Genomic DNA, 16,435 nt, shown 5'->3' with positions numbered 1-16,435 from the left:
GGGTACATCTTGTCCTCGGTTCCTCCTCCTCCTCTTCCTCCTCCTTTTCCTCCTCTCTCTCTCCCTCTACCCTGTCCACTTCTTCCTTTCTGTCACATTATTCTGCCTCGTCACAGTCCCAAAATGCATATGCATCCAAGAGACCACTAACTAAACCCTCTGAAGCCATGCACCCGAAACAGTCTTTCCACCTGTGAGTTTTCTTAAGTATTTGTCATGGTAATGTAAAATATAAATACATAGTCCAAGCTGGTAGTAGATAGTAGATGTCAGAGGGCAACAGAAAGTGCTTTAAGGCGAGGTCTGGAGCTATCAGGATAGGCTTGGCGGCATGAATTCATATTCTTGAACCTGGACGTGGAAGTCTGTTTTCTGGAGTACACATGTGGAGATGCACTGTTGCCTATGGGCTGCATGACACAGGATAAGAAATGAGGGCCAGGAAGACACACGGATCCATGTCCTCAGAACCATGGAAAATTCCATTGCTAGTGAAAGGGGTAAACAAATGAGCAAGGCATTTCATCTATTTAATTTGCATAATGTGATTTCCTGACAGCCTCCATGTCTGTCTTTGCCACAGGAAGGAAGTGGCAGAGCTGGGATATAGGAAGTGGCAGGGTGGGGTGTAGGAAGTGGCAGGGTGGGGTGTAGCTCAGTAATGAAGAGAGGCATCCCATGCATTAAGCCCTGGGTTTGGTCCTCAGCACTGGATAAACTAGGTATAGTGGCAGACTCCTGTAATCCTAGCACTTAGGAGGTAGAGTCAGAAGGATCAGAAGTTCAAGGTCATCCTTGACTGTGTGCCAAATCCAAAGCCAGCATGGATTTGATGAGACCCTATCTCAAAAATAAAGGAGAGCTGAGGAGAGGGCTCAGGGGGCCAAAGTGATGGCCACCAAGCTTGATGATTTGAGCTCAATCCCCAAAACACACATGGTAGAAGGAGAGAACCAACTCTACAAATTGTTCTCTGCTACCTGCCTCTGCACACACCTTGGCACATGTGCACATGCACACACAAGGACTAGACAGACAGACAGGCAGACAGACAGAAAGACATAGATGATAGGTTTTTTGAAAAAGAAAAAGAAAAAGAAAAAGAGAGCTGTGGGTCACTGAGGCATTCATGCCACCTGTCATGAAGTTACTTCTGTTCTGAGGAGTCACTAGGTTCATCCTTGCATGTCTTTATCCAGGTAAATAGCCAATGTTCCAGGGATATCTGTAGAACTTCTAGGCACCCTCCATTCCCATCACGTGCCCCTTGGAGGGGGCAGTCTTCAGTGAACTTGGATTTGAGAGGCTTTTCCACACCTTGCCTGTACTAACGAAGCTTGGGGCATGTCAGAACACAAACCCCGAGCACAGGCCTGATCATTCTCCCTGGTGTTTCCTGTGTTCTCACTGGCTCCTGCTTACACCTGCCGATTCCATGGCCTGAGGTAGATCTTCAAGAACTGGAGGAGTTAAGGATTTAACCTTGTGGGGGAAATGGGGAAAGCTCCAGAGACCCCAACCCTCCCGAGAAGTGGCTGGAATCTAAGACAGGACAATGAGCCCCTCGAGCCCAGGTCCTTGGTTCCTCCCTGTAGCACCAGCCACCACTTACCCAGGGGCTAATCGCAGGGCTTGCAGATGCAGTAGTAAGACATTTCCAATAACCTTCAAATAGAGAAACTAGAACTTGAGCCTCCCTTAACCTTGCCAGCCAGTCCCTGGGTCACCTGTTATTGTCCTCTTCTTGGTCCTCAGAAGCTGGAGACAGATGTGAGTTGGGGTATGTTCTACAGGAGGGGACCCCACAAAGCCTGATGGAGAGGTGGCTGATGAGAAAAGGAGACCAGGGGGCCATTTCAGAGTGTGCTCATGATCACCCGAGGCCCCTGGGAAGAGGGAGAAGTTGCAGAGCACAGCCCAGAGCTCTCATATGGGAAGGGCAAGGCAGCCTGGTGCCAGCTGTCCACCCCATCATCCATGGATTAAGGCTGCTCCCTCTTTGGCATTTCTAGCTGCCCTCACACATGCTCATACCTTACTGGCCAAAGACAGGTTACAAAGGGAGTAATGTTTCAGGACATGTGGGTGGGGCACCTATTCCATGTCAACCACTGGTGGCAGCTCTAGAGTTCCTCCACCCACTGGGAACTAATCCATCCCTGCAGGTGACAGCACCATCACCAGCTAGTTCACTCAAGTGGCATCATCCAGGAGCTGAGTGTGAGACAGGTATCCTACTAGAATCTGGCCATGAAGACTTCTCCCAGATGACAACTCCACTTAGTGGTGTCAGCAACCCATGCCAGGCAGGTGTCCAGCATCCATGCAGTCATTCAGCAAAGCAGGTTACTCGGATACATTGTGGCTGTTCAGGAGAGGCTGAGGCCAATTGGGAAGATTTCAACTTCCCTCAAAGTACAAATGCCAAGAACAAAGGTCTAATTTTTTCCCTCCTGTCACAAGAAAGCAGTGACATCATCAGGTTGTTTCATATTCTTAAAATGACACCTTTCTAAAGTGCAGACTGGGACACTGTTGGACTGGAAACAATGGAGATGACCTTCACTCTTGTCCTATGTACCAGTGTGGCTCAGCTTCTGAAGGATCTCAACGCTGAACTCAGTCCTCACACAGACTTTGTTTCCCAAGCCTCAGGAGCTCAGATGGAGCTCAGAGTTATCATGGTTCTAATCCTCACATACCAAAAACAAGGTGAGGGGACCTGCAGGGCCTGTGTCTGTCGCCCTCAAGCTGCCAAAGCCTGCACTTTTTAGCAAGGTAGTGAAACTTCCCTTTTGCAAAAAAACAGCATGAGGGTTTTGTAGGTATGTAGGAGCCTGTTCTGCATCAGTTTAAAGGCAATGAACACGATCTCCATGCCGACAATGATATAAATGGAGAAGAAGAGGAAGAAGTGGGGGTGATCTAGGGTGATGTCCCCGAACCCGATGGTGGTCAGTGTGACAAAGCAGAAGTAGAAGGCGTCCTCGAAGCCCAGCTCCGTCTCCCAGAACGGGAGGACAGCAGCTGCACAGGAGATGTAGGCGAAGATGACCAGAGCAATGACAGGGAGAGGGATGTCCAGCCTCTCCACCTGCTGGCCCACTTCATCCAGATTGCTAAGGATAGAACAGGACAGTCGTCCCAGCACCAGCTCAGGACATGAGCTACTCCTCTCTACAGGCCGCATCATGGGTGGTTGTAGTTTGTCCTGTTTCTCTTGTGCAACTAATCTCTCAAACAGCTCCACATTGCAGCTTGGAGATGCAGGCTCCCGGTATGGCTGGGGGTCTAGGAATTCATCCACACCAGCACTGATGACAATCTGAGGGATGGCTTCAGACACAGGTTTGCTATCAGGCTGCCTCCTGCAGAGCAAGCTGGAGCACCATTTGGAGGGAGCACGGGGGAGGCAAAGGAGAGCCTGGAACCGATTGTAAGCCCTGGATAAGATGGTGGCTAGGATGTCTCCTATGTCTGTGAGGACCAGGAACATCAAAGGGATTCCAAAGAGAGCATAGAGCATGCACAGGAACTTGCCAAGCCTGGTGACAGGGTACATGTGGCCATAACCTGAGAAACAAGACAGAGCCTGGTGTTGGTATCAGTCTCTCAGCATCCCTCAGAGGCTCAAAAGAGACCTGCTGTTTCTTCTGAACATGCAACTTTACACAGTAAAAATATTCATCCTGGACTAGGTGCATAACTCAGGGATAAAGCTTGTACTTAGAATGCATAAGGCTGCAAGTTCAAACCCTGTGCTGAAAATAAATGTACACATGAATGAATAAGTAAATATCCATCTCAAAGCATCTGCATGTGTGTCTGGCATGTATCTTGACAGCAGGACAGGGAAAGAAGAGAGGTAGCTCAAATCCAGACTGAAAATGTCTTTGGCAGGGGACATGCTGGGGATGCAGCGACTGCCCTTCATTTTGTTGTGGCCCACCCCCACCCTCAAGGCTGAGCTCCACTGTCCTGGAAAAGCACAGGTGTGAGGAGTCATTTCTACTGCCTTCTTCCTCTTGCCAAAGATGTTTGCTTCTAAGAAGCCCCCTTTGTCCTTTCTGAGGTTCCTGGGCCTCTTGGTGTGTTTGTTTTTATACAGCAAGCATTTATTTTATGCCAATGGTGTGGACAGCAGTATGCATTGTATTAGGGAGCAATAGAAAGAAGATACTGATGCAGCTGTGTGTTCTTGAGTGGCAGGGAGGATATCAGCACCCAGCACTCACAGACGCCACCTCAGTTCACAGCCCAGCTCTGAACCTAACAGACCTCTCCTTGACTGCTCACATCTTTGTACTTTCAGGTTGGGGAGAGGGAGGGTCCTGCCTTTAAGTAACTAGCTGGGAAGATCCTGCCAGGCTGGGACCAGAGACTCCATAGGCTAGTAAATGTGATGCCCTGAGAACTAATATCCACTTACTGAACACCTGCTGTGGGTGGTGAGTGCCCAGCCTTCCTGGAGAGGTATTCTCATAACTTACAAATGGAGAAACTGAGGCAAGGGGCAATGAAGCAGCTTGGCCCAGCACATATGTATAATAAATAGTGGACGTTGGGAGTCTAGGTCACAGGGTTCCTCAGGCCTCACCATTGCTTGTAGTCTCAGGACAGGAATCTCATCTAGTGAGAACTGGCTGGCCAGTGCCCCTGGGAACTGTTTTCCTGCCACTCCCATGCCACCCTCCCTTCTGCAGAAGACAGGAGCCAGGAGCTGAGCCAGCAGCCCTCAGCATAGGCAACTGGAACTTTTAGAGCTGTTGACAAGCAAAGGAAAAAGCTTTGCTGTGTGTGTTTGTGTTTCATCTTTGATTAATATAAAGTACATCAATTGTGTAAATTAAGTGGAAGGTGATTCTTAGCAAGCTGAGCACCAGTCTCCTCTGCTTATGCCTCCCTGTCGGAAGTTTGGCCTCCCAATGCAGATGACCACCTCACCAGAATCCTAGGAGAAAGGAGTGTGACCCTCATAGTTCTCAGCAGACCCCTTTCATCTGTCTCAGGGCACTGCACATCCCGCAGGCTGGGGCAGGGCTGATCACATGGTAGCAGAGTTAGTTAACTCCCTGTATTCATTCAGTGAGTGGTTATGAGTGTTTAGTGATTCACGAAGGACTCACGCAAAACACATTTACAGTGTCCAACCTCTGTGAGTTTCTGGTTCAGGGGATGTCAATCAAATACCCACCGATATGACTATCATTATTTGAGATGGGGCTTAATCACAAGAAGGAAGAGAACAAATTATTATAAATGTGATTGTTATAAATGTGGTTAAAACAAAGGCTTCAATTCAGGATTTAGGCTCAGATTTCTTGATTAGGTGGCTTGAACAGAGATGAGCCAAGGGTTGTTCTCATTTACTTTTGTTGCTGTGGTAAAACACTGACCAAAACCTATTTGGGGAGGAAAGGGTTTGCAGCTTACAGGTTACATTGTTGAGGGAAGCCAGAACAGGAACTCAAGGTGGGGACCTAGAGACAGAAACGGAAGCTGAGATCATGGGGAACCCTACTTAGTGGCTTGTTTCCCTGTTTAACTGCAACAGGCCAGGCCAGCTCCCTGGGGATGGTACCGCCCACAGTGGGCCTCCTGCATCAATTTGCAATCAAGAAAATGCACCATAGACATGCCCTCAGTTAACTCTGATGGAGGCAATTCTTTAACTGAGGCACCCTTTCCCCAGGTGTGTCAAGTTGGCAGCCAAGATTAGCTAACTCGGGGACCAGAAAGTGGGCAGGTGAAGAAGCAGCAGCAGCAGCATGTGCAATGCTCCCTGGCTGCTGCTGTAGTCTGTGGGCTGCACAAATATCAAGGGTGTGACAGGGAGCTAAAGTCCAGCCTGCCATGCACTCACCAAGCTATGGGCTCAGGACTCTATCTATCTACGTCTCCCTAGAGAGGATTCTAAATTTTAACCAAAGTGTCTTCCGAGTAAAGCTGTCACTATGTACGGTGTGGGTGTGGCAGTTGAATAAGAATGCCTCCCCCAAAGGACTTATGTATTTAAATGCTTTGTCACCAGGGAGTGGAACTCTTTGATAGGATTAGAAGAATTAGGAGGTGTGGCCTTGAAAGTGTGTCACAAGGGGTGGGCTTTGAGGTTTCAAAGGCCCATGCCAAGCCTAGGGTCTCTCTCCCTGCTGCCTGAGGATCAGGATGTGGAACTCTCAGCTACTTCTGCAGCACTGTGTCTGCCTGCAGGGCACCATGCTCCCTGCCATGATGATAAAGGACTACACCTCTGAATTGTAAGCAAACCCCTAATTAAATGCTGTCTTTTATAAGAGTTGCCTTGGTGCCTCTGCAGCAACAGAACACTAGCTAAGACAGCCAGTGTGGCCAGTGGACATGGATGGGGGAGGGCAGTGAGGCGAGGCCAGGGAGATAAGAGACCTAAGGACTTAAGAAGGAAGGAATATCTTGGGGTATAAGGAAAGTGCTGGGGATCAGAAGACAGAGCTGGTTCCTCTGAAACCTTACTGTATAGGTTGATTTTGAGGTGAGTTCCCACTCAGAGGAGTTAGGCAGAATTCAGGAACACAGAAGAGAGGAAGTGCTGTGGAGGGAGTCGGCCACCTCACTCTCATCCATGAGTTCTGTGACCTGGGTTAAGGACTTTATCAATGGCTGCCTCAGTTTCCTTGGGTGTATAAGCAAAAGGAGGCACCGAATTCCCAAGACCCTGGAGTAGGGCCTGGAAATCATGCCTGAAATCTCAACTATTTGGGAGGCTGAGGCAGGAGGATAGAAAGTTCAAAGCTGACCCTGAGCCTGGAGCATCAGTAAAGAGTCCCATGCCCACCAGGCAGTGGTGGTGCATGCCTGTAATCCCAGCACTCGGGAGGCAGAGGCAGGCAGATCTCTGTGAGTTCGAGGCCAGCCTGGTCTACAACGTGAGTTCCAGGAAAGGCACAAAGCTACACAGAGAAACCCTGTCTCCAAAAAAAAAAAAAAAAAAAAAAAAAAAAAAAAGTCCCATGCCTAAGCTTTACATGGGTACCACAGAGCTGTAGCCCTTAGGGATGTCATGGTCAATGAGCAAGTCCCCCACACATAAAACACCTAATTTTCCAGATATGGTACAAACCCCACATCCTTATGGGCTTCAGGAAGCTCACCACAGGCTGTAACCGCCTCCCCAACCCAGCCTCCAGGGTCGGGGCCTAGAGTTACATTTATTTCAATTTAAAGAATCAAATCAAATATTGCTTGTACAATCTGTAAAGTGCTTTTTAGAATCAAAATCCCCTGCACAGCAGAACTTATGGCAATCTCCATTACTGCCTGCATTTAATGGACAATAAACAGATAAGGCCGTGACCTGCTTAGAGGGACATGGCTGTATCCCTCAAGAGCTGGCACCTTCCACTCAAAGACCTTGCCAGGAATATGTCCAACCCAAGATGGGCTTCCAGAGACCCTCTGAGAGATGTTTATAGTCCAGAAGGTATGCTATATTCCAGAAAAGAACCCTAGGAAGCAGGTCTCAGAGGGCACATAGCCCCACTGAGGGAATGGATTGCCCCAATTACCGAATGCTGAAATGCAGAATGGAAAACTATCACTTCCTATAATGCATTCCTTATTCCGATATAATCACTCCACATCACTTAGCCTGCCAAGTATTTAATAGCCCAAGAATTTCCCTTCCTGATTCAAGGAGCTGAGCCAGGTGAGAATGGACCAGCCTCACACATAGGTGTCACTTCTTAGCATCAGGGCCAGGTGTCTTTCATGGGAAGTGGTGTTGCAGAGGGACAGTCACACCCAGCCTTGATCACAGGCAGTGCTGACACACCCCACCATCCTCCTCCAGGGCACTCTTGGACACAGGCTTCCCTACTTGTCTCACACAAAGGGGAGTGGTTTAGACTTTCCTGAGATTTAAACCAAGCTAATGCATTTCAACTACATCAGTGATTTGAGACCTTGACTCCCATAAGAGTCACCTAGAGGGCTCATACAGAAACCTGGGCTTGGATTCTGGTAGGCCTGGAACAGGGCCTTATGTAAAATAGGAAGGAGATTATAAAGTGCAGCAGCTTGTCTGGACAATGTCTCCAATATCAGCATATGTCAAAGGAGGCAGGGATGTAGCTTAGTGGTTAAAGTATTTGTCTAGCCCATACAAAGGCTCTGGATCAGTCCTCATACATGGGATGATAGTACATGCCTGTGGTCACAGCACTTGGGAAATGAAGGCAAGAAGACTGGAAGTTAAAGGTTTCCCAATGGTAGTTCTAGAAGGACTGGTTAAGACCAGTGATTCTCAACTTGTGGGGCTCGACCTCTTTGGGTGCTGAATGACCCTTTCACAGGGGTCGTCAGAGTCATCAGAAACACAGATATTTATGATTCACAACAGTAGCAAAATTACAGTTATGAAGTAGTAACAAAAATAATTTTATAGACAAAGTCACCACAATATGAGGGACTTCATTAAAGGGTCACAGCATTAAGAAGATTGAGAACCACTGGGTTAAGACAAATTGCAGAGGCCATACTTGATGGAGCCAAATATTAACTTGCATTCCTCACAGACTCCTCAGTTGTGTGGACTCCAAAGATCCAACACACCTTGATCTGCTGTACTAGGTCAATAGCTCTCAGCAGACTATATCTGGAAATATTTGGAGACAGTTTTGGTGACCATCGTGGGTGGGGGACAGTGTGAGCCATGCGCCTGTGTCTAGTAGGTGAAGGACATAAATGCTACATAGCTTCCTACTATGAATGGATTGGGTTCCTAAGACAGAGAATTAGTCAATTACAGTGGCCAAGGAGCCACCATGAGACCCTGTGAGTTATATCTAAGTTTCTGGGGGGCAGTGAAAAGACAACCTAAGATTGTTCTCTCAGGCCCCAGCTTCTCCCCAGTATCTTATACAAGGTTGCTTCTCCCCTGAACCACACTTCTTACTGGTCCCTGGACTTAGCTTGGGGCTTATGATGGTTAATTCCAATTGTCAAAGGGACAAGGTTGCCAGGGAAATGAACCTCTGAGTGATTGCTTAGGCTAGGCTAATTGAAGAGGGAAGTCCCACCCTAAATGTGGATGGTGCCATTCTATGAAGTAGGGTCCCTTACTGAACAGAGAAAAGGGAGCAAGCTGAGCACCAGCATCCATGGCTCTCTGCTTCCTGACTGGATGCAATGTCACCTGCTGCTGCATGCTTCTGCAGCCACAGTGTCCCCACCAGGATAGACTGCACCCTCTATCTGTGAGCCAAAACCAACTCTTCCTTCCTTAAGTTGGTTTTGTTTGGCACTTTGTCACAGGCACAAAAGAAGTAATTAATACAAAGGTTGATCCCTGCCCTGCTTGCCCTGGCCATCCCAAAATCTGCATCCCTAGCCTGTGGATGGAAACAGTCATAGCACCTCACTCATGAGACTCTTGTGAGAATTAATGGAGGTTATAAATCACTTGGTCCTCGAGTATGCAGCTGTGGTTCCTATGCTTTCTACCCATCATCTACCCATTACCTACCCTGCCTGTCTACAGTCAAATAGCTAAGACTGATTCTGAAATACCCATGGTTGCGAGAGCTCTCTTGGAGCTTGTGGGGTGTGTGTAGAACATGTGGAGACAGATGCTGGTGTCCCAGTGAGCAGCCCTTCTCCCTGGTTCTTAAACTGCCCTCCCCACTTAGGAGTAGATCACTGGATCTTGGTCACCCAGTGAGTCCATCTCTTGATAAGGCCATTTGAGAGAGGGAAGGAGATAAATGGGAAGCTTCTAGAGCAAGATCTCTGTGTCTATAGAGAACTCAGGGAAGAAAGGGGACAGTCGGAGCTTTCCAAATTACATGTGGTTATGTCTAGAAGTTACATGGACCTTGTGGGACTCTTGTGATCCACTGGGCAAAAGGGTGATGGAAACCTGATATTCAGTGCTACAGGACCTGCGCATCTGCCCTGACCTGCACTCCCACCAGCCTTTTCCTGGTGTGTATGCGGGCAGGGGAACCACATAGTCTTTTTGCAGCAATTGGCCACAGATTGAGTCAGGTGGTCAGACAGCTACTGAAAGAGCTGTGGCTGCCACTGCCACTGCCACATATGGTCTCAGCCCAACCTTCCAAGTGCCCTAGAGGTAAGACTGTCAGAGGTAGGGGGAGCTACGGGTCCAGGTGCCAGGTTCAGAGGGCCACATCCCAGCTGAGTCTTGGTGACCAGCCTCCAAAAACACAGCTGGCCATCAGGGTGTACCAACCTGGGGTGTGAGGGACAGAACTGAATGGCATCTCTGTGGCTGTCTTAGGCCCAACCCTCCTAGGATGAGAACCTGCTCTTTTGAAGGACAGGGCCCCCAGGCCTCTGGCTGGCCAGGAAGGGCAGGGACTAAACAAGAGGCCATGCTCTTGTTGAGAGCTCTGACCTAAGTGCTCGTGGCCTGGCCCTCCCAACAGGCCTACTGATGCACTGACAGGTGGAAACCAGGCTAACTTGAGTCTGCCCTCATTACTAAAGTCCTCTCTGATCTGGCCTAGGACATAGAGTCCAGGTCTCCCCATACTCCCTGGAGGCTAGAAGGACTCCCGAGACTCTTCTCCTAAAGTTTTAAAGTCCTAAAGGGGACACTAAGGTTGGGGCTTTACAGGGACCATGTCTCCTGCCTGGAAGCCTCTTCCCTTTGATCTGCCAGACCTCAACTCGCAGGTCATGTCCACAAGGAAGCCCCTGTGTCCTCCCAAGAGAAGCCAGGCCCATCCCATCTCTCAGCTGTTCCTCTTGCACATTTTCAGTGTGGGTGCTTATTAGACCATGTGGTTTTGTTTATTGGACCCTCTCTCCCCTCTCATCCCTCAGACCACAGGTTTCCCTGAGGAGAAGCACCCAACCTGTTCCTACATGCTAGGGACACAAGTAGTATACAGAGAGGCAGAAGAGTGGGCTCAAGTGTGCAGAGCTATGTGACTGAGTCTCAGTTTCTCCATCTGGAGTATGGGAATAACAACTGTACCTGTCTGCTTTGGGTATTAGAAAAACTATGTATATGAAGTTAGAGCTGGAGATAGAGTTCAGTGGTAGAGTACTTGCCTCATCTGAGCAAGCTGTGGGCTTGACCAACCACACACACACACACACACACACACACACACACACACACACACACATACACACACCACAGAAACTAGGGCATCTTAATTGCAACTTTGCATTTGTGAGACAATGGGAAGAAACAGGCACAAGAGAGGAAAGCCCAGGTCCACATCCCATTCCCATGTCCTCTGTCATCCAGGATCCTGGTTTTTGTGTGGCCTCTGAGAAGAGAGTGGATGGCCTTGAGGGTTCTCAGAACCCATCTTCAGAGAAGTGGCTGTTTGTACTGGAGAGGCAGTCTCTCCCTAGGCCCTCACCCTTTCCTGGATCCTAGAGGGAGCCTCCTCTGGATGACTGTTACATGAGGAATCTTTCCTTAGTGTGGGGACTGGGGACATGTATAAGTCAAGTGCAAGAACAAGATATGGCCAGCTCTATTCTCTCTAGGAATTCTGCCCTTCCTGGGGCTGCCATATACTCCAGGCTCCCATAGGCAGGGTCAGGAATCAGAGCAATCCTGCTTCCCAAGCACAGTTTCCTGAGCAGAAGACAAGGGTCTGCAGTACCTCACAGACCCACAAGGTCTGGGTTCCACCTATGAAGGAACAAAACTAGACTAAGTCTTGAAGTCCATTTGTGGGCACCAATTCTACTCACTGTGTGACCGTTGGCTTCTGACCTCTGACCTCACCTCTCTGGGCTCAGAATGTGGGGCTCAGATTACCCCATTCCCTGGGCCTCTGTGAGCATGGGACAGCAGCTGGACATGGCTGGGTTGTATAATAACTTTTGTAGCCATGGAAAGCACACTGCAGTGTTCAGATCCTGGTACTGGGGCACTTTGCTTCCCTCCATCTCTATACCACACCACACCCTCCTCTGCAGCTTGGGTCATTCCCAGAGAGTCACCTGCCACCTAGATGCCATGAGTCTAAACCCCACTCTCCTCCAGTCCCAACCCTCACCCCAGCTCCAAGCCCAGGTTTTCAGCAGACCTGGGTGTCTCCATTTGGAGGCACTGTTTGGAAGTCACTTCCATTGGCCAAGAATCCAGCTCTCCCTCTCCCTCTCCAGCCCCATCCTCCCTCTCCTTAGCTTGCCCATCCTATCCATGAAAGCCAGACACCCCAGTGCCAGCCTGGAGTTCTCCACCCCACGTCTCAGATCTTCCTCCAGGCTGCCTTTCCTGCCCTCCTCCCATCTCACAGCCATTGTCCTAACTTGACTGTCATTATTGCCCACCTAGGCTTCTAAAGAAGCCTCCTGTGGCCATTTTCCCTCCTTGGTACAGCTGTGCTGAAGCTGTAGGGGTCTCTGGGTGGTGCCACCAATTTCTTTCCTGCCAGGAGTCTGTTGGACAAGGCATCTGTCCTTAGGATAGGAAGCCTTTTCAGCCCCATGATCTGGCCTCCATCTCTCTCTCTTCTTCACTCCTGATGCAATCTCTTCACAGCCCCAGGAATGTATTTTGTTCTCTGGCCTTTGATAGACTATGTGGGGTCTGGAATGACCTCATCACTCCCACCTACCCCACCTCTCTGCCTTCCTACCCAGGACTCCAGCATGCTCAGAAGAATGCTACCCCTGAGAGGCCTTTAAGACATTCTCACTCTCTGATGCCCCACCCAGGACTGATACAGCTGCCTTTTGTTCTCTGCTTTCAGGATCCCCTGAGTACATCACTGCCATGCACAGATCCCATCTGATCACCTGTGAGCATGTCTAAGTTGTCCAGACTCCTCTAAGCTGGAGCCGCGTCTACCCTGTTCCCAGCTAATATAGGCATGCATGGCGGGCCAACAGCTTCATGCATGAAAATTCAGTCAAGTGTGCAAGAAGGATCACAGTATGGCCTGCACCTTGCTCACCTGGGCCCTTGCCCAGGCATGGGGTCGCAACCACCTGAAGAAAAAAAGATGCTGTCTTCTGATTTGCCCCTCATCCCTGGGGCCTATAGACCAGTAGTGGCTTTTCTTTGCCACTGTACCCCTGTACTAGAAACAGCTCCCAGCTCCCAAGGTAGGCACCCCACCACTGTTCCTTGTATTAGATAAAAGGAATGTCTCAGCACACCTGCCAGCAGGTACCCCCTTGTCTCTCCCAGGCAAGCTGTTATTTGCAGCAGGACAAACTCTTGCACTTACCCACTGTGCTGAACACTGTGCAGCAGAAAAAGAGAGCACTCAGGAAGGACCAGTCCTCAGGTGCCTTGAACCACTGGGGCTTCATCCGCTGCAGATGCTCACACAGGTCCTTCCTGCTGCCTTCCACCACTGGAGAGAGACCAGAGGAATAAAACGGGCTCTGCCTGTCCAGACAGTCCTGCCCAGGGAGAGGACCAGGGCCAGCAGCACTCCATCCCCATTGTCCCAGCAACACTGCAGCCTGGCCATCAAAGCCTCCTTGGAAATGCTTCCACAGTGTAGATCCAGCTGCTGGTGCCTACAGCGTCTAAGAGGTTGGATAGTCCCATGGGGGCCTGGGTGTGACCTGAGCTCAGCAGCCTTGGAGGATACCTTACTTCTTCCATAGTCCCAAACTGATTTTTTTTCCCTTGAGAGAGGGCCCAGGCTGACCTCCAATGCTATAATGACCAAAGATAACCTTGAATTTCTGATCATCCTAACTCCAACTCCCAAGTGTTGGGATTACAGGCATGGGACATCATGACGGGTTTATGTGGTGTTGGGGATCAAAGCCAGGGCTTTATGCATGCTAGCCAAATACAGCCTTAGCCCTTTGAAGGATTTCTTAATGTTTGAACTAGTTCTTTCATATTTCATTTTGTTTGTTTTGTTGTTGTTTGGGTCTTTGGGGTTTTGATAGTGTTGTTATTTTTTTGAGACAGGGTCTTGCTATGTATCCTTGGTTGGCCTAGATTATACCAATTCTCCCATCTTTGCCTGCTGGGTGCTCAGATTATAGTCATGCACTACCACGCCCAGCCTTCTTTATTCGTTTTAAAGAGGAATAAAAGCCTCTGCCGTCTCTCTTGTGGAATTCTAAACTCAAAGCAAAAGGCTTTCAGCAAGCCAGACTGTGGTGAGAAGCAAGGCACTGAGCCTACAGGCTTGGTGAGCACCCTGAGCTCTGGGCTTCAGGCTGAGGCTGTCTCTTGGGATGGGAAGCCTTGGTCCCTAAGCTAAGAGGATGGCACAGTCTGGTCACAGGGGAAGGCATCGCCCATTTTAATTCAATGGCACTAGCCTGGGAATCCAGACTCCAGCATCTAGACTTCCTGACTACTTCTTAGAGCTCCAAACAAAAGGCTACTTTCTGAGCCTCAGTTTCCCCATCAGCAATGCAGTGCAGCCTGGTGGTAAGAAGCTCAGATTCATCGGTGCCCTGAATGGAATTCCTGTCTTGCTTTGCTTGTATGTGAACTTTGAAAGTTACGTCACTTTCCAGGGCAAGAGAAGATAGGAACTTAAAGATATTGTCAACAGAACAATAGAAAATAAAAGATAAATGAAAAAAAAAAAAAAAAAAAAAAAACAGGCTCTAACAACCAGGGAGAAGAAGAGGGTGTGGGAGCCTGCCCCCCTCTGCACGTGGTCCTGCATGGCCTCTGCATGCCACTGCTCCCTGGGTGGGGACATGGTTTGGGAGCAGGCCTTGTCAGCTGTAACTGACTGGAAGGTGCCCTGGGAAGTCAGAGTCCTGCTCTGTGGAGAGTGTCTCTTCTTGCATCTTTGTCATAGAGACATTTCTACTTAGTGGCCAGAGAGATGCTGAGGTGCTGTTGGGGCTGAGGTATACTTGGGGCTGTCATAAGGCCCCCATCTCCAGCAAGTTCAGGGCCTCCTGAACCAACCCACACCTCAGATTCACCCAGAGAATCTGTCTAAAGTACACATCTCCAAGCTTTCTCTCAGATCCACACAGTCAGGATCTCTAAGGCTGGACTGGAAATCTAATTTGTAAAGGGGCTCCTGGACGCAGAACAGAGTATGCAGACACTGAGAACTGGAGAGTCAAGGGCTGATAAGGGTTAGTTTAACCCCACAATGCACTTTCTTACTTAGTCCTCCCTGGGACCCCTCACCTTGTTTCCATTTCTATAAATTAGAAACTGAGGCCCTGGCATCTAGATTCAGCCTGACCAAACTGAAGGATGAAACGCAAACAAAAGGCCATAGGACACCTGTTGAGCATCTCCTGCCTCGGCCTCTATCTCTGCCTTCCAAGGGGTCCTCACTATTGGTAGGTTTCAGATGGTGGGTCCCCTTTCTCTTCAGGAGACTAACAAAAGCCCTGCTGCTTCTGTAAATCACATAAGCTAAGCTAAAACAACAACCTGGCCTGTGTCTGTCCCAGCCGCTGACCCCATCCCTCAACCAGACCACTACAAACAGACTTTGAAATAGGAATCAGCTTGTTCATCCCAGGAATCCAAAAAACTGAAGTCACACCACTTATCCCGCCCATCCCACAAAATCTCCAATGACCTACCCTTCCCTAAACCCTGGGGGGGGCTGGTGGGAGCCTGAGGCACCAGGAAGGAAAAGCTGGACCTTAAGAGCTCCTGCTTAGAGCTTCCTTTTCTCATTGCACTCCTGGGAGGGTGCCTATTCATCTCCCCACTGCCCAGAGAAGAAAAGTGACCCCACCCCCGACAAGCCCACTACAAATAGACTTTGAAATAGGAACCAGGAAGGAGGAAGTTACAGGCGAGCTGCTCTCAGCCCCTGCCAGGGCAGCTGCAAGGCAGTAACCTCTCAGGCACCCACCTGTTCTATTACATTTCAGGATGCTACACAGCTTGTCCAGGAACTTCTTCAACTCGGCATTCTCCTCTGCCTCTGGATCAGGGCGGCCCTCTACTGCTGAGAAGAGAGCAGCACCTACCAGTGCATAGGTCACCAGGCAGCAGAGGAAGCAGACGCCAGGCAGAAGCTTGCCCAGGGCCTCAGGGCAGCATCTCCTGGCTTTCCCCAGGACCTGAGGGCAGCATGCCCTGGCCTCAGGTGGCTCCTCAGCCTGCATCCTCTTGGAAGGACAGGAGGTCTGTGTGGAAGAGGCAGAGGCATCCAGCCTGGGCTGGAGGAAAAAGGTGGGAGTGGCCGGAGAATGGCGAGGCTCCAGCCCTAAGTGGATGGTGCGTGAGTTTCCCAGAGGACCCAGGAAGCAGCCGGAACCCATCATGTTCAGCTCATCCAAATAACCGGGATGGCGCCCCTACTAGTGCCCCAAATTGCTATTGATCCACCTGACCAGCGCCAGAGCTGCTGGTGGGGGCTTCGGAGGACCTCGTGGTGATTGTTTTGTGTTTTGTTCTGCCTTTCCCGTTCTGAAACTGCAGCCTTGGCTTCCAAGTACCAATCTGATATTCAGTTCTTAGTCAAATGCCTGTCCTTTCCGAGCGTTGTCCAGACACCTC

The 16,435-nt window shown here is 49.6% G+C and overlaps 1 protein-coding gene across 1 annotated transcript; it reads right to left on the bottom strand.

The window, feature by feature from the left end:
• Positions 1-2,770: 2,770 nt before the first annotated feature.
• On the bottom strand, positions 2,771-16,041 carry Kcnk18 (potassium two pore domain channel subfamily K member 18). Its single transcript, XM_036180819.1, has 3 exons — positions 15,786-16,041; positions 13,200-13,328; positions 2,771-3,573 (listed from the first exon to the last, which is right to left on the bottom strand). The coding sequence occupies exons 1-3, from the start codon at positions 16,039-16,041 to the stop codon at positions 2,771-2,773; spliced, it is 1,188 nt and encodes a 395-aa protein (XP_036036712.1).
• Positions 16,042-16,435: the final 394 nt, after the last annotated feature.

The sequence above is a fragment of the Onychomys torridus genome, chromosome 1, assembly GCF_903995425.1.
Source record: "Onychomys torridus chromosome 1, mOncTor1.1, whole genome shotgun sequence".
Lineage (NCBI taxonomy): Eukaryota > Metazoa > Chordata > Mammalia > Rodentia > Cricetidae > Onychomys > Onychomys torridus.
Note: the sequence above shows the minus strand (reverse complement) of the source record. Positions and strands in the feature narration are given on the sequence as shown.